Source organism: Epinephelus fuscoguttatus, linkage group LG9 (genome assembly GCF_011397635.1).
Source record: "Epinephelus fuscoguttatus linkage group LG9, E.fuscoguttatus.final_Chr_v1".
Classification (NCBI taxonomy): Eukaryota; Metazoa; Chordata; class Actinopteri; order Perciformes; family Serranidae; genus Epinephelus; species Epinephelus fuscoguttatus.
This window is the reverse complement of record NC_064760.1, coordinates 28,668,323-28,693,855: the sequence shown is the minus strand read 5'-3', so window position 1 is coordinate 28,693,855 and position 25,533 is coordinate 28,668,323. Positions and strand designations below refer to the sequence as shown.

General features: G+C 42.6%; 1 protein-coding gene across 3 annotated transcripts in view; it reads right to left on the bottom strand.

Annotated features, from left to right (window-relative positions):
• Positions 1–25,533, bottom strand: part of gria3b (glutamate receptor, ionotropic, AMPA 3b) — a 107,526-nt gene that overhangs the window by 9,497 nt on the left and 72,496 nt on the right. For 2 of the 3 annotated variants that reach the window (XR_007450058.1, XM_049585667.1), the window contains exons 6-14: positions 25,184–25,345; positions 24,161–24,328; positions 23,637–23,741; positions 20,351–20,455; positions 18,243–18,449; positions 15,625–15,998; positions 14,884–15,082; positions 2,414–2,661; positions 1,537–1,651 (exon numbers count right to left, since the gene is read on the bottom strand). Coding sequence is in view for 2 of the 3 variants with exons in the window: in XM_049585667.1 (XP_049441624.1) it covers positions 1,537–1,651; positions 2,414–2,661; positions 14,884–15,082; positions 15,625–15,998; positions 18,243–18,449; positions 20,351–20,455; positions 23,637–23,741; positions 24,161–24,328; positions 25,184–25,345 (1,683 nt within the window). In the remaining variant the exon portion in view is untranslated. The remainder of the gene's footprint in view (positions 1–1,536; positions 1,652–2,413; positions 2,662–14,883; positions 15,083–15,624; positions 15,999–18,242; positions 18,450–20,350; positions 20,456–23,636; positions 23,742–24,160; positions 24,329–25,183; positions 25,346–25,533) is intronic. The other variant, XM_049585668.1, reaches the window with a different exon arrangement.

Below are 25,533 nucleotides of genomic sequence, written 5' to 3'. Positions count from 1 at the left end.
TAATCGGGGCCTTTCCACTGAGTCCTGGGGAGCCAAAACAAGCCAGGAAACAGACAGTACATACCTGTGCATGATAAAAGATCGATGACAGCACAAGAGACAGATGCTTTCAAATGGCTGCTGAGCATCAGTAGCACAGGGACGCCTCCTGAGCTCAGTGGCTACACAACATAGCAATGTTAGCGATGCAAACATTGAAAAAGGTGACATCAAAAAAATGCAGAAATGAACCACAGGCATTTAGTTTGTCATTATTACATCTACGCCTCATGCAGCCTCTTGTGGTGTTGCTATGTTAGAAATGGCTGCAGCTTAACTGTTCATTGTGGTCTTTGGCCAATCCATGACAAATGACATTAGGAATGTAATGACACAATCTGCAGTCCACAGGACCTCGCAGCTTGTCTGTAGTCTATTACCGGATCATCACATTTGTGCTGACACCATCATTTGTCATGAAATTGACCTGCATTGTAAAGAATATAATGCTACCACCTTATGTGTAATCTAGTGAAAATAGCACAATTCTTCATGGCACATAATCTAAGTAACATTATCCTAAATTGTCATGGTTGAGGGGGTTTCACGCTCTGCACCATTAGCTCCCACAATGGGAAAAAAATCATTCATCATTTACCCACAGAAGAAGAGGAAGAGATCTGATGGTCAAAGGGGTCACAGCTGGGTTATTAATGGGTTGGGGGGGTAGAAACTGCATGTAGTGGAATCAGACCACAGGTAGTTTATCAAAAAAAAAAAAAAAAAAAAAAAAAATCATAGGTCTTTTGTTTAATTAGAGTTCTCACGTTTGCCTGCAATGCTTAGTCCCCTCAAGACGCCGCTGTTCCCCTTGCTTTCCTGTCGGCCTCAGCTCAGCAGCCATTTTGATGTGCTAAGTAGAATTTATCACGTCGGCTTTAAAGCTCACGGGTTCTGGGCGAGTGTCATGGATGTGAAGCAGCTGTGCGGTGAAGTACTGCAAAGCCATGTATTTTGGAGGATTAGCGGACTTCACCTTCAGGAGGGACGGCTGGAGGTTACGGCCTTTTTCACTGTAAAATATTCTATAAAGGTCGTTTCTTGGATTTCGTGCGTCTGACTTCACCAACTGGTTTTACTCGAACTGCCAAAGCTACCTAAACAAGGTCTTAATATGTGAAACTAGGTGATCTGCCCTACACACGTGGAAGGGTGAATAAATAAAGCTCACCTTTCACAACTGCAGGGCAGCCACATCCACCCAATGGTCTCCCTTTCTGAGAATCTCCAGAAAACTCTAATCTTATTCCTATTCTGTGAACATCCCAGTCTCAGTAACCACAAGTAACATTTTTCTGTCGGCTAATCAGAGGCTCCTTAGTTTGATCTGAGCTGTTAAAGCGTCTGGTCAGACTAGCAGGTAATTTGGTGATCTGCCGTGGGGCAGCAGCAGGTTGGTCGGGGCGGACATTTGGTTTGGTTATGGTTGGGTTGATGTAACAGCCTTGCCGATTACTCTGCACTATGGTACCCGATTGTGGTGACATCGAGGCTGACCTTGGAGTCACCTCCCCCGCTGCCGCACTCTCCCTTGTCGTACCACCATTTGTTTTTCAATTTGTCCAAGAGGCCTTGCTCATTCAGTTTTAAAACTGCCAGGTTAACAGCATTTCTTGAAACGATAAAACATAACTTGTAAGAAAATGCACAGGTCCGTGAGAAATCTAATGCAAAGTAATAATTGTACTAAGCATCATAACGATAAATGGTAGTGAGACTACCACTGTCAAAGCAGGGGGGCTTATGCAACAGAATCTGTTAATCAGAATGGTCTAGGAAAGGACAAATTGTTTAAGAATTTAAGGAATATGGAGAGATAAGAAAGGCTCATATAAGGTAAAGACAGTGTTAAATCTTGGAAAAGGTGGCATGAAGGGTTACGTAGTTTAGAACTGAAGTGTGCGGGATGGGGACACTTGTCATTGAGAAGAAAAGTAACAACAACAAACATCATGCAATTAACATTCGTCACAAGTGACAGCGCAGCTTTTAAAGGCTAAATTGAAAAACCATTGAACTGTTAAATTAAAAGTGACAACACAACAGTCAGGTAGGACAGCACACGGGACAGAAGGAGAGATTGAAGGAGAGAGAAAAGCAACAGTAAGAGAGACATAAATATGAAATGATTGTTAGCTTTAGCCTTATCGTCTAGATTTGATCCTTTGACTAAAAATTAGCAGCTCTTATCACAAATATAAAATATTTAAAAACATTATCCTTTGTATCCAAGTGCATTGAAAGGCATACTACCGTTACCTCTGTGTCCATAAAAAAACAAGAAGAGGAAGAGAAGAGAATGACAACAGGGGGACATCAGGGTAGGTGGAATACTATAACAACATGGAGGATATTGTTATATTATTCCACCCACCTTAATGCTGAGCCTTTGGGCGTCGCCACACCGTATCCTTTCGAGTCGAGGTTCCCGCCCACTTTCATGGTGTCGCAGGGCTTCCGCTGCTCGATGTACTCGTTCATGGTGGATTCGAGGAGAAAGGCGAACTTGCCCTTTGACTTTCGTACCCGGGCTACGCCATCGGGCGTGGTCTTAACAAACACTGAGGGTTCAGCGGATTTCATGTATGACCACATCTTCTCATACACTGCTATTTTGGATCGCTGTGGGAGGAAAGGAGAAGCGGATTAGAAAAAATTGCAAGAAACATCATGCACGTTTAATGGATTTTGCAGGATTTTTGTGCTTAATGATCACTTCGTTTAAACTGGCGTCATGAAGTATTTATAGACATCTTGGAAAAGCGGCAGTGATATCTTTAAATACTTCCAGAAAATATAGCTGGTGGACTTTTGTAGGATCATGAAGTACAAAAATTTACAAAATCCATTTCTCTTCATCGGCATAGATGTATTCCTTAAATATTATGTTGCAGCTTGAGGCTCAGATTCACCAAGTGTGAATGAGGACCACTCATCACCTGTGCAGTATATAGCATCATGCAAATTGGGTTTTAGAAGACACACTGGCATTTGTAGACTCGGTTATGAGAAAAATATCTCAGATAATTAAACTCTTGTGTCAGTTAAGTGTGGATAATCATGATTTATATGCAAACTTGCTAAACTTTTAGACCAGTCTCTTGGAGAATTTGAGCCTTTATGGTCTTGATTTAACTTGCAGAACTTATTACAGTTATTCATTTCCACGATACTGTCCTTAATGTAACATCTCTGCTGTGACTCCGAGGCAATGCACATGAGAAGTAAGAGAAGTGAACAAGAAAGCGGGTTGCACAGACACAAGGCAACCCATCACAGAGTGACACAGATGAGCTTCTTCCCAGCGCCTGGGGTCAGGCTTAGCGAGCCTGTAAAATCTGTGGGAGTTGAGTGCTATCTATAATAAGCATCAATTAAATTATTCAATGCCGCTGGATTTATTTTGGCATAGGCATTTCACACTTTGAACAGATCCCGGTCCAAGCAGCGATGAGCCAGCTCCCGAGTGGCACTGTGTGTACTGCAGACTGGATCCCACATAAAAAAAAATATGCTTTCTTTTAGTAAAGGCCAGAGAAAGACGAAAGGGGGTTGGATGGTTTTCAAGAACTGTCAGAATCAAAAGATCTACTGTCAACCAAAGGGTTTGTCGATGGAACATGGACAAGCTGCTGATATACCAGCATCTGTTGGAGATACTTCCCTGCAGTGTTTTTTAACCTCACAGCAAGTCATCAGTTTACAGATACTAAAATCTGAATGATGAGTCAATATATTCATGTAGAGTGTATCTATGTGCCATTTTCATCTTAGAATGGATATTTGTTCGTAAACCAAAGTAAAGAGCAAAATAAATATTCTTCTTGATAGTTGTGCTTTGTAAGATGGTGTATTAGGGCCATTGTAGGTTGAAAATGAAGTTGTTAATACACACACACACACACACACACACACACACACACACACACACAAAATCTCCATAAAGAAGTCATACATTTGTGAAAAAATGCCTGCAGGTTTTTCTGCCAGAAAGTCAGGCGTTGTAAGAGCAACAAAGTCCATGAGCACATGACTGTCACCCAGGAGACTGAGGTTCATGTCCTTTGTTAGTCAGCGTCTTTTTAGACTTAGTTAACTTTTGTTTCCTTCAGTTTTTAGGGTGTACAAAGCCGCTGAATTCACACTGAATGTCGTATTTCAGGCTTTTCTTGTGCACTTTTCATATGCTTTCCTACGAAAAGTAAAGGAGCAATATTCATACATTTCCTACATAATCATGAGCCGGACATTTGTTTATAACCCATGTATTTTGGAAGGCTGCTGTCACGTGACCAATGCACTGACAGTGTGTAGAACAAAGAGTGATGGATGAGTCACAAAACACAGGACTTTCCCCAGGAGACCGGTGTTCAAAACTATGTGAACCTTTAGTGAATTCTGAGGGTGCTTTCAGACCTAGAGTTGTCTTGCTTTGGTCTGAATCAGAGACTAATTTTGTTACAAAGTTGCAAAATTGTCTAGAGTTGGTTCGTGTTCTCACGGCAGCATTTACAAGCGGACCAGATCAAACCATACAGTTTGAAAATGAGGCGCAGCTCCAACTAGAAAACAATGTTTTGATGCATTGGATGTGCTGAATGTGCATATTAAGGCAGTACAGGAGGAGGTGCACATTAATAATCATCCAGGACTGTAACATGCTCATGTTTAACCCAAACAATGTGTCATGTGACTGCAGTTGGTTCGGATTGAGGTCGGAAGATGTTCTCACCACAAACGAACCGCACCAGAGTTCGTTTGTAATCCGACTGAGACCACCTCTTCAAGAAGGTCTCAGTCCGGTTGTTTTGGTGCACACCTGAGTGCGATTGCTGTGTTCACACCTGCCCAAACGTACCGCACTTAGGGGGCAAATGAACTTGAGTTTGATTGACCCAAACCAAACAGGACAGGTATGAAAGCACCCTGAGTCATGTTAAGGTACATCGTCACTGTGTTTCTTTTCCATGTTTCCATGGAGTTCACAACGTTTCGTTAAGTATGTAAAGGCATTCATGGGGCACTACCTCATAGAATATTGCATGCATAATGGGTACATTGCGTATTACAACAATGTAAGGATGCTGAGGAGGGACGTTGAGCTGATGGCCCATAACATTGGTACAACTTTCATTTTGGAACTACTGTTTAGCCGTACTAACACGTCTTCACTGAGTTAAATGATCGGTCATTCAACATTTCAAAGTTTGCTGGGATTCCCTGTTTACTGGTTACCCCACTCCCCACAAACACAAACACATACACCATTTTCCTCCTTTTTTTATAACAACAATGGCCCTGATATGCCATCATACCAGCATTTTTAGCAGGCTAGCGTGGTTAAAAATGCCAAACATCTGCTGCTTCCAGCCTCTCAAATGTCTTTTATAGACAGTTTCTAGGGCAAAGTAAGTAAACTGAAAATGAATTAACTTGGCCTCTGGAAAGCTGTAATGGTCATTTCTCACTATGTTCTGACATTTACAGATTAACTGCTCCAAATAGAAAAAAATAAACTTTATGGATCAGCCAGTAATTGCTGGTTGTAGCTTGTTAATGGGTCGTACAGTCAACTAGGAATGATAGAAAAACGGTAACTATGTACTGTAGGTAGTGCAAGTTGAAGATAAAGTACAGTTAGATAACTGCACATGGACACTGAGCTCTCTGGCTCTGCATGTCCAAACATACTGATCAGCACATAGACTCATCACTGTCCTCAATTGGTAAAAGCCCCCTTAACAAGAGCATCCATCTCTAATGCATTTCTATTAATAAACAAAAGCATTAACCCTGACCCAACGAAAGTGCTTTACTGGCTTTATGTAATTGCATACAATTTGTTTGTAGGCATCTGTCATAGAGCATCAGGCCAAGGGTGAGGATGAGATGAGACAGCAACATAACACAAATTAAAAAGTCTGCATGATGAATGTCCTCTGCACAGATGAAAAAGCCTTGAAGTTGGGGTGATGGCCATTCTATTTTAATGCAGTGGACAGGGAGGGCCAGTCAGAGTCAGATGTGATGTTTTTGTTGACAATCTCGTTAAATGTGTTCAATTTGCATGTGTCAGACATCATGGAAAGGACACTAGTTTAGAGGACAATTTCCCCAAAGACCCGCGGCTCATCTGCTCGGAAGAGGGAAAGCTCCAGGCACCTCCTCAAATGAAGAGAAAAGAATGGATCTGGGCATTGATTACTGACGACAGAGTGTGCTGCCTCAGTGCTTTATGAAGTCAATTCATCAATATCAGAGCGGGGACGAAGTGCAACCAAAACCTAAATAGGCCGATTCCACTGCAACTAAAGTCACCAGAGAAAGCAGATCCTGATAGAGAGGGAAAACAAGATACAGTGAGAAAGCCCAGCAGGGAAGGAGAGATATTTGATTATTGACCGCCCGCACACGCATAAACACATACACATACAGCTCACATGTGAACGTAATGCATTGAACGTCGACTCTCATCTCCTTTTAAATGTAATCATTCACACTCCGGTCTACAGTGGTCATTTAAAATTCAATTAGGGAATAATGACGGTGAAAGTCCATCATCAATGAACAGACAATTTGTTGAGCAATTATAGACCGCCATAAATACAGCTTTGTACGTGTGGCTCTCCTTCACACCATATAATGACCCCGTTAGGACATACTGCTGTATTCAAAATGAGCTTCCAGACAATTAACAGGGAGGGGTTACATTTGATAGCTATTGTATAAAGTGAAAAAGAAACATGAGTGCATGTTAACCTGCAAACAGCATAATCTCCCACCTTTAAATGTCTTCAAATTAAACTAAAGCAATCATAACGTTGCTCTGTTCATAATGAAGTACCTAAATAGTCGATCTCAGCCAAGCCTCCTACCGAGGTGACACGGTTACATCATCTGTGTAGGTGTTCCTCCTGCAAATGTGTCTGAAGCAGCGAATTTCCTGCTGTCTTGTAATAGTCATAAAGACAAACTCTGCTCTGTTATTCCAGCCTGGTGAATTAAAATGAGGAATAAAGAGAACAGGACCTGCCTTTAAGGTTTGAGAGAAGCCAGGGGAAAACTGTGGGGTCCTCGTTATTATTCTTCCGGAGAGAAATCTTTCAGATCAACATGTCCAAATCACAAATGCAGATATGAACGCACAGGCACTCAGGCATTCTAATGCATGCACATACAAATGAAGGTTTCCTTAGAGCAGGGGTCAGCAACTGGCAATGAGCATCACTGTTATATCTAGCAATTTTAAATCAGGAACCAACATACTTTCAAAGGGCAGTTCAAACCTGCAATATCTTTTCTTTAAATATAACTTCTTAAATCTTCAATATGTGACACTTGGAGGCAGCAGAACAAGCTGCGAACACAACACTGACATTATTATCTCCATTTAAAGGTATATTACACAGGATTTTCCCAAAAGACAATGTATAGACCAAAATAATCCCTCTCAATCATCACTTATGACCCACTAGGAGTGTGTGGTGGTGTATTTATACGCAGAGACTCTGCCCTCTGCCTGAATTTTCTTATTTTCTTATTGTGTGGCTATGTTTGTGATGTTCTTGGGAGCAGCACACAGGTGAGGACAGGTAGCAACCAGGTGCCAGACTATAAGCAGCACGCATCCAAGAGGAAGCTACAAAGATCGTATACCCGGCGCTGAAAAAAACAACCTATTGGCAGGCAAAACTTCAAGCAGACAAAGCTTGCTCCAATACAAGAGTGAATCTGGGGTTCACTGGGAATATTGTTTCCAAACAGTAACCGACATTTCCTGCATAGTATACCCTTAAAAATGGAGTCTGCAATTCACGAGACAAATTGTTGATATTTGAACTCAACACCCTAACAAATACACACCTCCACTGCTCCTTCAGAAGCTCTGTAATATCTCTGATTTTATGTGCATTTTATTACTATCATGGTGTAGCTCCTCTGCTCTCGGGCGAGGACAAGAAAGAAGAAGAATAGCCGCCATGGTGTTGTGCCGCTTGGTCTGAGCCACTTTGTTTCCAAGTTACAGAGCAGTTTTTACAGAAATTTTTCAGTGCACACACAGACAGGACATCTAGCAGACCAAAATTTGCTGAATTTAAAAATTATTTTAAAGACTTAAAATAGCAGACTCCAGCTTTAAGTTCACATAGCGATATCTACAGATCCAGCAGATATGTAGTAACATTTGCACTAGATGTTCGAGTGTAGAGTTTCTGGCCACTTTATGAATGTAAGTCTAATTTTCATTGTTTCAGCTCTGTTACGCTGTGGCTCTTTAGCTGCTAAACGCTCCACTGTGCTCACCAGCTAGCAGATAATTTTGTCGGTCTGCTGTTCGGTGTTGGACCGGTAGTGTCAGTTTTAAGGGCTTATCTCGTGAAAACAGCTGCTTGAAGCAGCTGAAAACAACAATATGAGACACATTAAGCCCAGATACATAAGTGTCAATAAATGACTCAATGCTAACTGTTGTTTTGTGAAGATTTACTTGCTGGGTTATCCCACATTATAAACAGAAGCCTGAACCTGCTGCGGTTAAATGAAAGTACTGTTGTTGTTGCAGAAATATTAGAGAGGAATTTTCCAAAGTTTGAAAAAATTGGGGGAAAATCTGGGGGAAAGAGAGAGTGTGCAGCGCTGGCTGCTAAAAATGTCACTTCCTGCCACAATAAAAGAGATGAGTAGGTTACGGACATAACGTCATTTAAAAATGTATTACAGTATTTTCTGCTCACCACAGCCATCTCCTTTTTTATTTTTTAGATTTTTTTTCTATTTATTTGTATGTCCGTACTATACCAACACTACTTATATTATTGTCATATATTACTTATTTCATTAGCTATTTTATTCTATTGACTAATAGGTTTATTGTCTTTTATAATTGTAACTGTGCTTTGCTATGTCTTTTAGACAGCCAACTCTTTGTGCTTGTGAGATGCAAATCTGTAGTGCTGCCCTCTAACAGTCGACCAGAAAGGTCACTGGTCGGCAAGATTTCTTAGTTGCAGAAAACAACAACAACAACAACAACTTGAAACTCTATTAGGAGCTGCACCTTGTCAAAATAAATCAAAACCTGTAAGAATGGACCATGTGGGAATTTAATTTGAAAGGACAGACACAGGAAGTGGCCAGGCTCAGCAGTCAGACAGGAGTCACGTTACAGGGCTGGTACGTGCGGTGATTCCACAGGCTAGTTAATAACATGTCGGGCAGGAAATCCAAAATGTGGGATCATTTTGAGAAGGTGAAGGACAAACCCAAGGTGATGTGTAAACTCATCTTCATTGGTCGACTACAAACATGGCGTATCATCTGAAACATGGAAGTAGCTACGTGTCCATTAGCCACTTAGCACAATCATTACTGCTTTGCCGACAGTGTCATTAACAGGCGGCTCACTAAGTGTGTGACGTGCACTTGTAGATAAAATATAGGCCTATATTAATGAAGGTTCATCAGTACGGTTTGTATTTCTCTGTAATGTAGCACAGTGTTAACAATGTTACTGATACTATTCTTTCTCACACCTTCAACTCAAACCATTGTGTTGCCCCGCCCAAAAGATATCATTTAATGCTTGGATTAGTATCATAAATGTGAAGGCGACTAGTCGACTAATGGCCCTAAATGACGACTATTGGTCGACTAGGAAAATTCGTAGTCGGGGGCTGCCGACTAAGCCGTGTCATAAAAACTGTTTGAAGTTAAAGGTACTTGTGTCATTTACTTTAAAAAATGGTAGTTTATCCAATTTGTTTTGCACTGTTTTTATTACAAGGTCATGTTTATTGAGATTAACACTAGCTTTGTATTGACACTGTTACCCACAGCGCAGTTTTTAAATAAATCACATTCAAGCTGTGATGCAAACCCTTTTTGCTCAGCCCATATATTTTTATTGGAGGGCCAGATTTTGCCCACTACTGCCTGAGAGGATACAAGCATTACTCCGTACACTAAAACAGGATACCCTGTAGGTATTTCTTCACAGTCTAGAGGATAAATACTTATGGCCAGAAAATTCAAAGTCTCCCGTGATGCACCGAAAGACAGAAGAAAAGCCGAAGGGAAGATAGAAAGACAAGACAGATTTGTTTTTCTACATTTTTTGAAAGATCATTAATAAATCCAGAGATCGGAGATTTTGTTGTTCCAGAAACCCCCCCGAAATGTCATTAAAATGTCCGAGAAGGGACAAGTGATTAAAGTCCAAAGTCAAAGCAATTGCCCTCTCCATTCTAAATAACCACTTAATCTGTATTGATTCTCAGTTATGCAGCATTTCCAGACCTCTGTCCACTGCCCTCCGAACTGCAGCCTGTTTTTTATTCTTCCTTTGGCGTCGCAGGCTGCTTTCATTATGGCCGCTCCCACATACGCTCCACTGCTTGTGTATCTAAATACCATCGCCAAACACCCGCCACTACATTTCCTTCTACTTTTACTTCCTTTCCACTTTGTTTGTGGACATCACCACTTCTTCCCCAATATCCTGTATGCCAGGACTACCTGTATCTCAAGTACGCAGAAATGAAAGTTGAAGCTCTTGGGGTTGTACTTTGTCATTGAAGTGCCACATGCTACGCCCTGAATACCAATTGCTCATCTTTGATGCTTGTTGCTGGACTCCAAAGGCTCCTCTCGCGCCTGCTGTTGCTGCTCATCTAAAGTTCGACAAGGCCCTCTGAGGACAGTGCATTCCCTCAGAGGTTACGCCTATCTCGCACTAGTCTATCATCACTTTTGTCAGCTTTCTCTTTTATGCAAACCGGCTCTAATCTTTATAGGAGCCTCCCCTTCACTCTGCACTGTATTGAAACACAAAGTGACAAGAGCTCGGGGAATTGTGCTACAATGTGCTGCATATGATTGCGGGGCAACCTTAGGATTTTTTGTGTAAATCTCTTTGCCTGCTTCTCTTCATGCAACCCCGGCCTAACGCAGGTCTGCTCTGCACAAAAAAAAAAAAAAAAAAAAAAAAAGCCACTTATTAAATATTGTGTTGGACCATGCAGAAGCTATAGTGTCTGCGCCACGATAGCTGAGACGTGAAATTGATTTTCATGCTTAGTAAAATGCATTGGTGACTGCACTCAAGCTGTTGTTCCCATCTCCTCCACACCTGCAGATCAGTAAGATGCATGATGTTTGCCGTCGAGGCTTTGGGTGATGCATAATCTTTTGAGGGAGAACAGAAAACAATGCCGCGGTCTCATTTCTCTGCGCAATTATCATTCTTTCATTGTTACGCTGTTAAATGAGGTGCATGATGGGACAGCAGTGTGGTTGTCTTTGATGGTCTCACCCCGGTCTTTACACGTAATTAAACAGCCACATCAGCCCATTTTATCATCTCAGCCATTATTACGATTCAGCTTCTTCTTCGATGTACAATCTGAAATGTAACCGAGCCAAGCCTTTTGATGGAATAAAACCTCATCAAGAGGATAAACATGGCCTCGCTGGTACAACTCATCATTTTCTAATCATCCAAAACACAAATATCCAACTGACTGCATGAAAAGATCCATGACAGGAATTAAAATGATGAAACAAATCACAGTGGTGCAGTGGCACATGACAGCTGCTATGTTGAGGAAGGGCAGCACAAAGCTTGAAGCTATCCCGCATTGTCTCAAGGTAAAGCAACAGACAGGCTGGAGACAGAGGAGATGAGGGTGCCCAAACAAGCAGGGCAGTCTGGGGAAGAGGAGCCAAGTGCGGGTAGAGCTGCTCTGCCAAGCGCCGAGAGCCATTCGGGCTTCCATCGGGCACGTCGACGAGCTCCCAGGCCAGCTGTCCTAGTTGGTTGCGAGCAGCAGAATTCGTCTTCCTATGGGCTCCACTCAACACCTCCCTCTTTGAAAATTCCTCCGCAGCTTCTCCACATTCCCACCGCCAAATAAAGACGCATGCAGTGATGTGAATATTGTCACTGTCACATAATGAGCAAAACTGTCAGTTTCTCAGGATCTAAAAGAACAGCCTTTGAGGAGTATCTTAAAAGCGCGGAGGACGATAAGATAATTTAACAGATTTGAAAACATGAGCTATCAAAATGAGAGTTTGAATGTATTATAGCTTGTTATTACAAGCCATATCCATGCTACTGCATTTTATTTTTTGCTTTCTGCTGAGGAAGGGAGCAGAAAAAGAATATCTTACACACATGATGGTGTTTGTTCGACTTGTTAGGCAGTTTAATAAAATACACCAGGTGAAATCATCAAAAATTAACGACAGGGGGGTTCAGAGATGATGACATATGTCTTGTTTGAAACATTGGACTTGATTTAAAATTTCCAGCTGGCTGATGCCGTATGGGTCTAATTAAGCCCGAATGTATTTCCTGAAAAACATGATCTGAAATAGAACTTTAACTCCTATTAATCAGTGTGTTTTTTTTTTCCTTGTCAGCCCTCTACAGCTTTAATTAAAAGTCCCTTGGAGTAGCGGTTCACACATGTCATTTCCTATTTGAAGACTCGGGGATGTAACTAGGACACTCATTATGCAGAATTCAGCAAAACTGCGACTCCCCGACCACCTCTCTCGGATTGTTCCACCAAGCAGACCCAAGGTGGCTCCTTTGTCACCTCAACTGTAATTGGCATCTATCATGTCTTTGACACAAAGACATGCACTGGATATGCACCTGAGCAGCATCCATGATGAAAGGGAAAGTGATGACAGGCTTTGTGAGGTGTTGTATGGGGAATAGAGTGCTGCTGTCATGTGCCGCCTTTCCCACGATATATTATCTGCGCAGTATACATCCTTTTACAACTGGCTCCTAAGAAGCACAACTCTTCTAAATATCAAACTCAAGCAGATGCTATCTTGTCCTTTGTCGGAGGGGGAAAAAAACATGGATTTGATTTTGCATTTTGTTGTTCTGAGCTATTCAACCCAGGGGTAATACAAATGAATTGCTCTTTCTGCCAACAGGCTGCAGCTGTGAAACATATGAATTGTTTCTCTCCTGCTGATGAGTAATGAGGGAGCGTAGGATAAAAGACTGTCATATTGCCTTTTCGTCATCACAAGCAGAGTGTTGTTTCATTAATTCTTTTTCAACTTATTGCTCTGCAAGTGCAAAGGATTGGACTGTTGATGCAGCCGCGCCACGAGCTATGATATCTAAGAATTTCAAAGCCAAGGGTTGATCGCCTGTAAGGTATGCAGTGCCGTTTAACTCCTGCATCGCGAGCATGTGGCCGCCTTTCAGAGACTAATATAGTTTCACTTCAGATTTCACTTAATTTATGACTTAATTGCCAAGCCAGTCCCTCATGCCGACGGACATATTGCTTATTCCATCTGAACCGTCTTTCAGACTGCTCTGTTTGACCTACAGGGCTCTTCTTCATCAGGTCCAATTTGCCTGCCATGGCCAGCTAGCTAATTATATTTCATGAGCTGACCCTTCTGAGTTTGAGCCTGATGTGGGTGCTTTGATTAGCCTCCTGTTTTTTATCACCTCTGAGTCTTTCACGTTGTTATCACACTTTCTGCTGACAGCCCCAGTGCCTCAAGGTTGCACACTGCAGTTCTGCCGCATAAATTTCACGTTCATGTCATAAGAGTTCAAGAACTGCTTCTCTGTCAACATGCCTCATTTGGAGCAATCTTGCGCGGGTCAAGAGTGCTGTACTAAAGGCACAAAATGGAAAAGCTGCAAGGAGGAGTTTATCAAGGACTTTACACAAAGTCGTCTTTATGATGCAACAAGCCTGAGTGTAAAAATGTTTGGCCCGCTGCATTTTTTTTGGACATTTAATCTTAAAGCAAAGGTAATGGCAGCCTTTCACTGTCACAGAAAAATTGGAATAAAATCATGAGAGTTTGGTTAGAGTTTTGGCGTGCTCCTGTGATCTTGATTGTTTGATTTAAGGTGGTCAGCCTGAGCCATCCTTCTGGTCTTGACGAAAATCAAACATGTTTAATGCCTACTATACAGTAGAGGACTTTGAAAAGACTTTTAAGAACTAAAGTCATCTTTCCACATCTAAACACACACAAAAAAATACAAATGCAAAGACTGGGGATCTTGCAGTGTCACTATCTGCAAGACTACAACTTGATTCCTTTCCAGATTTATTTCCCATCCTGCTCCTGGTAGAAAACATATGTTGACAGCCCTATTGTCAATTAGCATCAATAAAGATAAAGATAAACTGTATTTGCGTACACATTTTACATTGTAGGTTTTGAGGCTAACAGTTTCAAAAAGTATGATTTCTCACTGAAATACAGGCTGGTGAGTGGATCACATACACGCTTAATTTAACACGGATTCTTGTCCACTTCATAACTCCACCAGTCTCTCCTCCTTTTTCAAAGTACAAGAGAACCGAGAGCTGTTTATGCTCTTGCGCCTCCCCGGAGCCCCCGCCACATTTACTGTCTACTTGGTCTTCTGCTTCTTGTTTGGTGCTTGAGAGAGTGACGCTTTTGGTTCCTTACAATCTTCATGTCATTGAACTTCAGTATTTGCATGAGCTAAGAAAAAAAATCTCAGACCATACGCATGATTGATTTTGTTGAAACATCAAGACAAGAAACAGACTGACTGACAGAGTTTTATGACCACCTTATACCAAACGTTTGAGATCACAGAACTGCACACCATTCTGGCATTGGAAATTTGTCTGTGACAGTGAAATCGCTTGAAAAGACATTTGGTGCATGGTTGGTATTATGGTCTGTAACTAAAAAGTCTGTAACTTATGACACACTGTCATTAGATGTCAGGTGTCAAAGTCTTTTAAAGCCTTTTCAGAGTGTGTGGTGGGCAGAAGGTGCTGTGTGGTGAAACTGTTTTCTGGTACTACTCACCCTAAAAAACTCCTTTGTGGAGCCTGAGTCCAGAGTGCCATATGCTATCTCTGTTTGCTTGGCTAAATCTTCGGCACTTTCTATAGGAGAGACCATCCTCTCCACTGTCAAGAAGGCAGCCAGGTTGGCTGTGTAGGAGGAGATGATGATGAGGGTGAAGAACCACCACACACCACCGACGATACGGCCCGATAGAGACCTGCGAGGGGGAGGTTGAACACGGGGAAACACAGAATGTAATTACACACTGACATGTGGCGCCCATCAGCCTGCTAAGATGCTAACAGTTGTGCTCGGTGTACCTAATTGCACTGGTAATCAAAATTTCCTTGTAACTCAACCTGGCGCTGCGTCAGCACGCTAAAGCAGCACATTTCCGAGGAAAGTAGTACACGCTGTTTGAAATGAACTCTAATCCAAGGCTGTAATTGGCTGTGAAACAATTAGGGGTCAAAGCTCAAATCATAGCCTAAAGAAAGTATTGATGAGGCCATTCTGCTGATGATAATTTCCACATACAAACTGACAAACTCAATTATACATATAATGGCTGCAATAAATGTGAAATGAGTTTAGCTTCAAATAATGAACACCTAAAGGAAGAGGGCAGGACGTGGAGATGCTTGAGTGACTGTGTATCTATTAAAAATGCATCTCATCACTTGCAGTTAAAATTTTACGTAGTATTTGTTTCTGCTTTTCTCTGCTGTCCACTTCTCGTGTGTACTGAAGCTGACCCACCTGGGGGAGATGTCACAGCCCTGCTGCATGAAGGCGCCCAGTGAGAACCAGAGAGAATTGAAGATGCCAAAGTCATTGGGAGGATCGGGGGGCGTCTGTGGGTCTTTGGTCTCGTCCTGTTCCTCGAGGTTCCACTCATAAGGACTGAACCGACTGACCAGGAACAGGACCACGCTCACCCCAATATAGGCAAACACTATACACATCCAGATCTCATAGGCCAGCGGGTCCAGGAAGGAGAAAACGCCGGGCTTGGACTTTTGCGGCTTCTTTATCATAATGGAGATGCCCAAGCTCATAAAGGGCTTGGAAAAGTCTATCACCTCCTCTCGAACCAGAGTAATGGTGAGAGGTGCAACAGCTATATCTGCTCTCTGGAAACAGGGACATGCACAGCAAGCGTTAGTCAAGACCTGCATAAAGAAACGGGTCATTTTAAATGTGTGTGTTGTGAAAGACTGGAGCTGCAGAGGAAGAATAAACCAATGTTATCACACATTTTACACAAGATTAAAAGAAATAAGCCACCGGCTGTGACACTTGAAACCCACACACACACATGCACATGAAAAGCAGAGCAGGATTTGCACAGTGCTACGACCTGGGATGTTAGCTAATAGATTCAAAGTGTAAAATTAATTAGGTTTTTTTTTTTTTTTTACAGAAATTTTGCCACATTGGGAGGTAAGGAGGAGAAAAAGCTCACAAGGGCCCTGCAAGACTTTCAGAGAGACAGCTTGGACAAAATCCACCGAGGCAGATGGGTGTTTGAGTCATGTTTGACCAAATGTTTCCTTAATCGAGACCAAAGGAGAAACTGGAGAGGAGAAGTTTTCAATTGTATGATCCCTTTGAACGAGCTGAGCTATACCTTATTCAAAAAAAAAAAAGCGTAGTAAAAGAAAGTAGTGAGTTCATCTGATGTCTTTTAAACAAGTGTAATGGCTGCAATTTGCTGAACATACAGCAAAGAGGTTGCTGTATACAAAAAAATCAGCAAGCCTTGGCTGCGTAAACTTAATCACATGCCATTCAGTAGGCTTGGATTTCCCAAACACGGCTTATTCTGGCATTAGCTTTATTTATTTATTTATTTATTTTTTTTTAAATTTTCCAAGCTGTTTCTCTTTATCTCCTTCCTTTGCTCTGCTGCTTCAATCACATTACGCTATCAAAACACATCCACGGAGGTGGTGCTGCCTTTTTAGGAATCACAATGGGTTTCTTTGTAAAAGCAGAAGAAAATAATTAATCACATTAGACAGTGTTACTGCAGCGAGTGTGCATGTGATTAATTAAATAACTGCTCCTCTTCAAAGGAGGACAATTCTTTGTATTGTGCTCGCATTGTCTTTTTATGTCGAAATTGAGAAAACATTGGATTGAAGCGGCGCGAGGCGGAAAAATGTTTCCTACAAGGTCAAACTAGGAGCAACACAAATAGACCCAATAAACATGGCTGTTTTCTTTACCCTGTCAACAGAGCGTTGTGAAGGGGCTATAACCATTTAATCCTAGCGCAGGCGTAAGCAGCACTCAATCAATGTTGAGGGAAACAAAGCAATAAAGAGCAGCCTGCGGCCTAACCTTTAAAAGACAACTAAAATCAAATTAATTTACTGGTCAAAAGGTCAGAATGTACAAAACTATTAGTCCCGGACCACCTGCTTTAAAATTACAGGTCTGGAAAGACTTGACAGCGACGTAAGCGGGATGTTTTTTCCGCCCTCCATCTGCAGGGAGTGGACTTTTCCCATTTGAAAGATAATTTGGTGGCGATAGCACATCAAACCAAGCAATCTCTCAAGCTGATAGTTGGGAAATTGAACAGATGAGGAAGCCTAACCCTCATGCATTTTGTATTTTGGCCCCTGTTCAACTACTGTGGCCTCGAAGAAAGGAGAGAAAGGAGTGTGTGTGTGTGTGTGTGTGTGTGTGTGTGTGTGTGTGTGTGTGTGTGGGGGGGGGGGGTTGCGTTTTAGAATGCCAGAGGTGTTGCGAGAGCCCGAGCGCTCTGTCAGATGTAAAACATGGCGTGACCCGTCCCTAATGTGAGAGGTTCAACCTTTACGGAGCACAACACATATGGATCTTGTTGTTTCAAACCGCAAACCGCCGTTTAGCTGTTGATTCTGCAGCAGATTTTCTCAGCTGTGAATTTACAATGTGGCATATTCATCATACACATCAAACATTGAACATAATTACACAATCACTTCAAAGGCATACAATCTTTCATTCATCAAAGTGATTACAGTGTGTTTGCCATATGGACCCATTGTTTTCATGTACCTACCTCTGTTTTTCGCCTGTAAGAGAGAGAGAGAGCTTTCTATGCTAAGCAAGAAGGATTAATTGCAGTGAACAGCACTGAGAAATGATTTCATTTTCTCCGTCTCAAGATGATCACCAACTCCCCCAGTGCTTGAGGCTGCATCTGACAAATTCACTCACAGCTGAGCTTCCTGAGACAGCATTAGACTTTGAACTGGGCAATAGCTGATGAGTTCACAACGGGTTGGTGATAACCTTAAGACAGAAAAATGAGATCTCCTCTCATGTTGAAGTTCCTTGCAAACTGTCATGTAATCAGCGAAATTGAGGCTCCCAGTACTCACCCCATAGACCAGTTCACCCACCATCCCGTTCCACGTCTTGGTCTCGGGGTCTCGGGCTCCGTACTTCCCATCCATTACTATAGACAGTTTGTACTTAATTCCAACATGTTTGGCAATCTCAGATGCTAAATCGACGCAGTAGCCTTCATATCTGTCATTCCCATCCAGATGCATATAATTTTTCTTGTACATCACATAAGGAGCTTCCTGTTGATTCAAACACACGCTGGTTTATTCACTCCCATGCCCTAGCACACATTCAGTTACACAGAAATATGCATACATGCGCCCATATGTGCCCGTGCACACACTTACACACACACCCACACACACACACCCACACACAAACACACACTTTCTCACACTCAAAGAGAGATTCAAAATATTATAAGCTGCTATAACCACATCCATGCAGTCATGCATATACAGATGATGCCCCGCGAATGCACAAATATACTCTGATAACAGCAGCGTGGTCATGTGGTCACACTGCTTTCATCAAGCCGTGGCAGCCAGCAGACACCAAGCCCAATGCACCCAACCCATTTTGAGCCCAAGGGTGCAACTCAGTGGTATAATAAAGGAGGGTTAAGGGAAGGAAGTTTTTTCATTTCTGCGGGAGAAGACAGAGGGGCCAGAATGAGTTTTAATAGGGCTGGGAGTCATTGGTAGGCAAGGTGTGGGTCAGCTCAGAGGTGGGTGGGGATGGGAATGGGGATGGGTTTCATAAGTAAATGCCAGTGACAAGAGAGGGATCAGAGAGTGCCCATAGTATCTCAACATATTCAAGCACATTGCACCAATGCGCAGTTAAAGGCTGTTTCATTCCAAAAAAAAAAAATTAAAAAATAAAAGATAAAAAAGAGCCGTTATTTGCTTTCCAGAAAAATGCAAAAAAAAAAAAAAAAAGAAAAAAGAAAAAAGAAAAGAAAAACTCCATAAATGAAATAATTACATCAGGAGAGCAGGAGCGTGCTAGTTTTCCTCTCCTTTTCAAAACACTGGTGCAGCTTCGTCTTTTCTCTTACTGAGCACATCATCATTATCAAACAATAGGACCGCTCAGGAGAGCAGGCATTGTCATTACAGCCACACACAATTAGAGTGCAAGTGGGAGAGCAATGGTTTGTTTGTTCTGTGCTGAACGTATCCCCTCACCTTGGATCCATTGAGTGTTCCCCTCGAGTTAACACGTGTTTACCTCCTGACTGTATTTCTCATCTCGAGATGTTAAATGTTTCCTCTTGCTATGGAGTGACGCCAGCTTATGCCTCCGAATACAGATGAAATCTAACTGTGCATAAATACCACAGATTCTTATCGCTTTCCAAACATTCTTTCTTTTACCATTTTAAAATGTTTGCTCGCAGCGACTGAGGTACTGCATCAGGTAATTATACAGTCGGTAAATATATTCGCAGTGGGAGCTATCCAATAAGCCTGAAACGTTTAGTTGAGTAAATACAGTTGAAAATAAATAAATGGAAGGTACTTTGATTGTTCATCATTCTTTGGGTCTGGGAAGATTCCCAGCGACATGATTCCTCCCTAAATCACTGACTGGAAGTTATACTTCAACACAGAACACATGTAGGAGCAATACAAAATAGATTGGAGAGGCGATAACGAGGACAAATACCACACCTGCTTATCCCTCCTCCAATACTGTTTATTTTGCTTTGCCCAGCTCGAGAAACCATTGCAGTATCATCCTCTAGTCATTCTCCGGCCAGTCTATCCCTAGTGTCATTGAACATTTACTTGATGAGGACAGACAGGTCTACTTACGTATGCGTTTGTATGCTTTTTTTTTTTTTTTGGTAATTGATGGAGTCAACCATTATCATTTATACCATTATTGTGATGTCACTGCTACGACAGGCCACTGAAGTATGGAAAATCAAAATGCTTTGACACCCACACGGATACAGTTGAAACACTCCCCCGTTACGGACCGACTGTTTCAACATGTAGTGAGTGGATGGAAAGCAACACAAAAAAGATGTGGTTCTACCCGCCCAGGACAGAATGTATCACTCATTGGAATCAACACCATGACCTTGAGTGGCAGAATACGTGAAACATTTAAAACTGCATGGAAAGTGTACCATAATAGTAGTGACCACAATCGTTCGGTTTTCCACTGAGGAGTCGTTGGAGACCTGCGGGTCCATAATATTTACAAATCGTGCGTACTCGTTCCAGTACCCAATCTGCAAAGAGAAAACAGCAGTTAGTGTTGCATGCCGGCGCACTGGCGATACGCAGTATATAGCAGGGACACTTCTGAGTATTACTGCCATGATGCAGGGCTCATTAAAACAGCACTGCATCTCCCAGAGGCCTGCTGCCTCTGCCCTAAAGTTCATCCAGAATAGCAGTAAATGAGCAGAATGCTAAAACGTCAGAAAGTCGTCTAAGCATGGAAAAAATTAGAGTTGATATTTCTACATCCAACATGCACTTAGTGTCGTGATCAAAGATGTAATGAAAATATACTACTGGTTTTTATGATCTGTTGAAAGAGCCAAATGTGCAGCAACTGAACTGCCTGAGCATACGGCAGACAACTTCAACCCCCCGCCCCCCCCCCCCCCACCTTCAGCTTCCCAGGTTTTATGGTAAATAATTGATATTCAGGCCTGTGAACTGCATACGCATTTAATAATTTAGCATAATATCCCAGTGCCTCCACAGTTTCTTCTGCACAGTCCTGCCATCACAGTTTCTCTGTATTCTGCTGTACAGATGCTTAAGTCAAACCAATGTCAAGTGTTTGTTTGCCCATCTGAAATAATGGCTGCTCTGGCTCACGATGAAACGTGTTGCATATGTTGCTGCCAATAATCTAACTGTTGCTGGCGAGGATTTTCCTTGTCACATCTGGTCCGCATTTTGTTGTTTTTTTTTGCCTCAGATCTTTAAAATGTTGGGGCCAGACAGGTGTACAGCAGTGCAAAGTTTTTAAACACCAAGTGGAGGCGCTAGAAAGCAGCAGACTTCTCAGACTTGAGCTCCAAACTGTGCTTACAGTTGTGGATGTATTTAGTGCACTTGCCAGACTGGAGAAAGCTCTAAATGTTTATTCCCCCTGCTCTTGTCCAACAGTGATATTTGAGAAGTGCTGCTCGGGGGACGACACTGTGGGGGAGCTGTGTCGTGGAGGGCTGCTCCAGAGGCAAAGTCCTGATTTCACCCTGAGCAGCTGGGACAGATATCAGCCCATACATCACTGGTGACAGTCCCAGCTAAGAACCTTCATCCTCTAACTGTCAGTGGGGTGACCGGGGCTCCAGGTCCTGACAAACTGCTGCCCAGCTTGTCTCATCTTCCCTCCCTTCTTCACTCTCTCCCTGTTTGGCTGTGGGGGGATGGCTGTAAGGGCCCTGTGATGCTAACTGAAGTGTGGGCATTAGAGGCCTGGGAGGCAGGCGGCATAATCACACGTCATATCAGACTGAGCCCACACTTATCCAGCTAACGAGAAATTCACAGCTGTCGCTTGGAACTGGGTGAGGTTATGAAATAAAACCAGAGGTCATCATATGGTAGCGGTTATAATGTGAATGTACCACTGGGAATTACCATTTTGAAGAGGAGCCAGAGGAATTCTTGGATCCCCTTTATAGTAATTGGTTATCTGAATGGTAATTACTGTCAGGAGAGGACCAAAAATCCTATCTGCGCCATCACACGGCACGGAAATGGTCTTATATCATTCTTTTGATAGGACAGTTTTAGCTATCAGATTGCAGGCTGTGTGTGATTTGTGTGGCTTGTGAAGCTTGGGATAGCTCATCAGTGCTGCTACCTAACAGAGGTAGAGATAGGCAATTAGCATTACTCTGCACTGTCCTGTCAGCTCTGCTGTTCCCACATGACTGCAAAAGCCCTCAGTACTTTAATAAGCGGAGGTAGAGGCTTATTTGATTTTTTTCCCCCTCTGTTTTCACACAATCATGCTCAATCATTTATCTCACGCTCTCTCTACATGTATACAGAGATTTTTGAGAACACATATTTTTCCCCTTAAAAAAATGAGTCTGTCCACACGGTCCTTATTTACGAATATCTCGGTCCACACTAGAACGCAAAAGCAACCCAGTTAGCGATGGTCAGTAGTCTGCCTTGTCACAAAGGCAGTAAAGTGCACCTACTGGAGATCACATCACTGTTGATTCCCATTCAATTTAAGCATGGAGGAGCTAACTCAAACATGTGAGTGATGCTCTGGACAAAAGTTTTCTAACAGATAACATTCCCACTCTGCAAAGTGTCCCACCATCTGCTGGTTCAACCAGGCCTGATTCAAAACCTTCGTTTCTGGCAGACGGGTGCACACCAAAACAACCGGACTGAGACCTTCTTGAAGAGGTGGTCTGGTGTGGTTTGAACTTGTTCCGACCTCAATCAGAACCAACTGTAGTCACATTACGCATTGTTTCGGTGAAACAAGCACGAGCATGTTACAGTCCTGGAGTCCTATACTGCCTTCACATGAACTATCGGTGCATCCAATGCATCAAAACATTGTTTTCTAGTTGGAGCCGTGCCTCGTTTTCAAGCTGTATGGTTTGACTAAAATGAACAATGATAGCAATATAGTCCACGATGACCAGCGCTAAAATCAACCTGTGTAGTTGTCCCTCCATTGTGACATTAGAAAGTGTTGCATTTATCTTGCAAGTGTACTCTTCTTCAACGTTTGGTTTACTTCCTGGATTTTTCCCGCATGGAAGTTCTGACCAATCAAGAGCAGCTTTCTCACGCAAGGCATTTTATGTGGCTTGTAAATGCTGCTGTGAGAACGCAAACCAACTCTCGGCAATTATGCAGCTCTGTAACAAAATCAGTCCCTGATTCAGACCAAAGCAAGACAACTCTCGATCTGGAAGCACCCTTAGTGTAAAGCACTGCTAACAGAATGTTAGCAAACTGGTAGTTCGCCAGTGTTTTTCCCATTTACCGAACATGCTGTTTAACATGTCCACAAGATAAACAATAACCGGAGTTTTGAAACATCTGCACCTTTAAAGGTCTCTTAAAAATCTCTGTTTTGGTGACCTAACACTGTGTTTGCATGTAAACATGAGGCAAAACATAGAGGAAAATATCAGTTTTCAACATATCTGTATATGTGTAGACAGGGCCTCTGATTAGTCCAGGGCAGAGTCTTGGCATGCCTAAACATGTGGCCAGCATTCACTGGGTTCAGCAGAGGTGATCAATAAACCATTTCAAATTACATGTTGGCCAAATTCCACGATTTTGACAAGTAATGAGGCAAACCTTGATGTGTGCCAGCTGTTAGTGTTTCTGCTAAAGGGTTTTTGATCAGGTCTGGATCTGACAGCTGACGGATGAAAGTTGATAGAGGTCACCGCTCTGACTCACCTTCCTCGGCCCACCTGTTTTCATCTCATAAACATCTATGGTGTAGTTGGTCCTGCGGCCGTAGTTGTCAAATTGGATGTTCCCAGTCATACCCTGCACTTGAACCTGCCACGAGGGACAGACAGATGTAAAGACAGACAGACAAAGAGAGGGACAAACAGACAGACAGACACAGGGGAATGTGTAATAGCCATCACTTTGCATATATAGCTGGTATTAAGGTGCTCGTGTCCATGGAGCTACTGGAGTGCGCGCACTCTGTTAATCAAATGATGAACTGGATACGCTTTAATAAAAGATGTAGTTTTATGGTAATGAGGGCCTGGATTTGAGTGAGCTCTGTGCAGAGATATCTGGGGGCAGAGGGAGGAGAACAGCTCTGTGCTCTCTTCCCTTCTCTCTGTCACTTTCCATCTTTATCACACTCTCACTCCCTATCTCTGCTTTACTTCTTCTAGCCTTTTCTTTAGTTATCAGCTTGCCACTCTTTCCCTCGCTCCCTCTCTTTCTCTGCCCCCCCCTACCGTTTTGAGAGCTCTCTCGATGTCGATGCCTTGGCTCCAAGGTACAGCGGGATTGGCTAGACAGTCTCCAGCGCTGCCCCGGCGAGAAACGTCCACACGCTGGCGCCGCAGGTACCTGAAGGCCTCTGCTATCACCAGGATGGCATCATGGGTCAGAGCTGAAGTGTACTGTACAAAATCAGAGAGAAAGCGGTGCACACTGTGAGACAGGAACACATGGTGAGAGGCAGGAGATGAGATAAGATTACAGTAAAGCCTTCACAGGCTCATATGATTTTATACTGTGCAAAGACTGCATAGTATGTTTCATAAGAGCAAAAGTAAATCGTTTGAAAAGACTTGTCTGGGTAAAACTTTTATATAATAAAAAATCTTGCCAGAAGAAATCTGTTTGCTGAAGTTTTTGTATTCATTTAATTGAATCCCAGTGAAAATTGGGGCAGTCTGTGTGTTACTTTCAGCCCCTGCATGTCAACGCCTGCAGGTCAGGTCAGCGTGGGTGGGGTGGGTGCCTGCTCTGACGCCATTCTAACGATAAAAATAGCTTGATTAGACAGATTTGATTAGAAAAGCCAAGTCTTGTCTGACGGTCAGGACCTCTTTCAAAACTTTTAGTGCAGAGACGGGAAGTAAATAGAGCCTTAATGTGTGATTTTATCTCCCACGCACTTCCCCTCCAACTTCGCCTGACCTTTTCACCACTGAGGGTTGAGCCACTTGTTTGTTGACCACTGCACCATGACAAAATCTAATTAAATGCCATTCAAAATCCATTTCTTTCTTGATCATTGTTTAATTAGATGTAAATTGAAGCTGCGATATAACCTTGCCTTGCACCGTCTATCAATATATTGATTGCTGGGAGGGATGCAAAGCAAAGAGGAGGAAGCCAGGGGTGGGAGGAAGACAGAGTGACAAAGACAAACAGAGGGTGAGAGGCGGAGAAGAACTGATAGAGAGCACTTCAGAGGGGATGATCGTTGTATTCTGCATGCACAATGAAAGGCCTTGCAAGCAAAGTACCTTCAGAGGAGCGTTCCGGGCTTCTGGGAATTCTCTTTCATCTAATCGCTCCCAGCGCTGCATAAACTGCTGCACAATCGGGTTCTCAGGGTTGACTATCTGAAACCCTGAGATGTTGGCTCCACCGGCGAATACTTTGTCCAAGCTCACATTAGTAAACCCCTGAGATGAGACAGAAGAGAAACGAGTGAGGAGAAGACTCATGTCACGTGTTTTTTGTGTAATATAACCTGGGGTGAAGCACCACAAAATATTAGCCGCTATTCCAACAGCATGCAAGGTGTGTTTTATAATGAACTCTGGGCTGTATGAGAAAGCAACATGTGTTCGTCATTACACCACGGCAAATG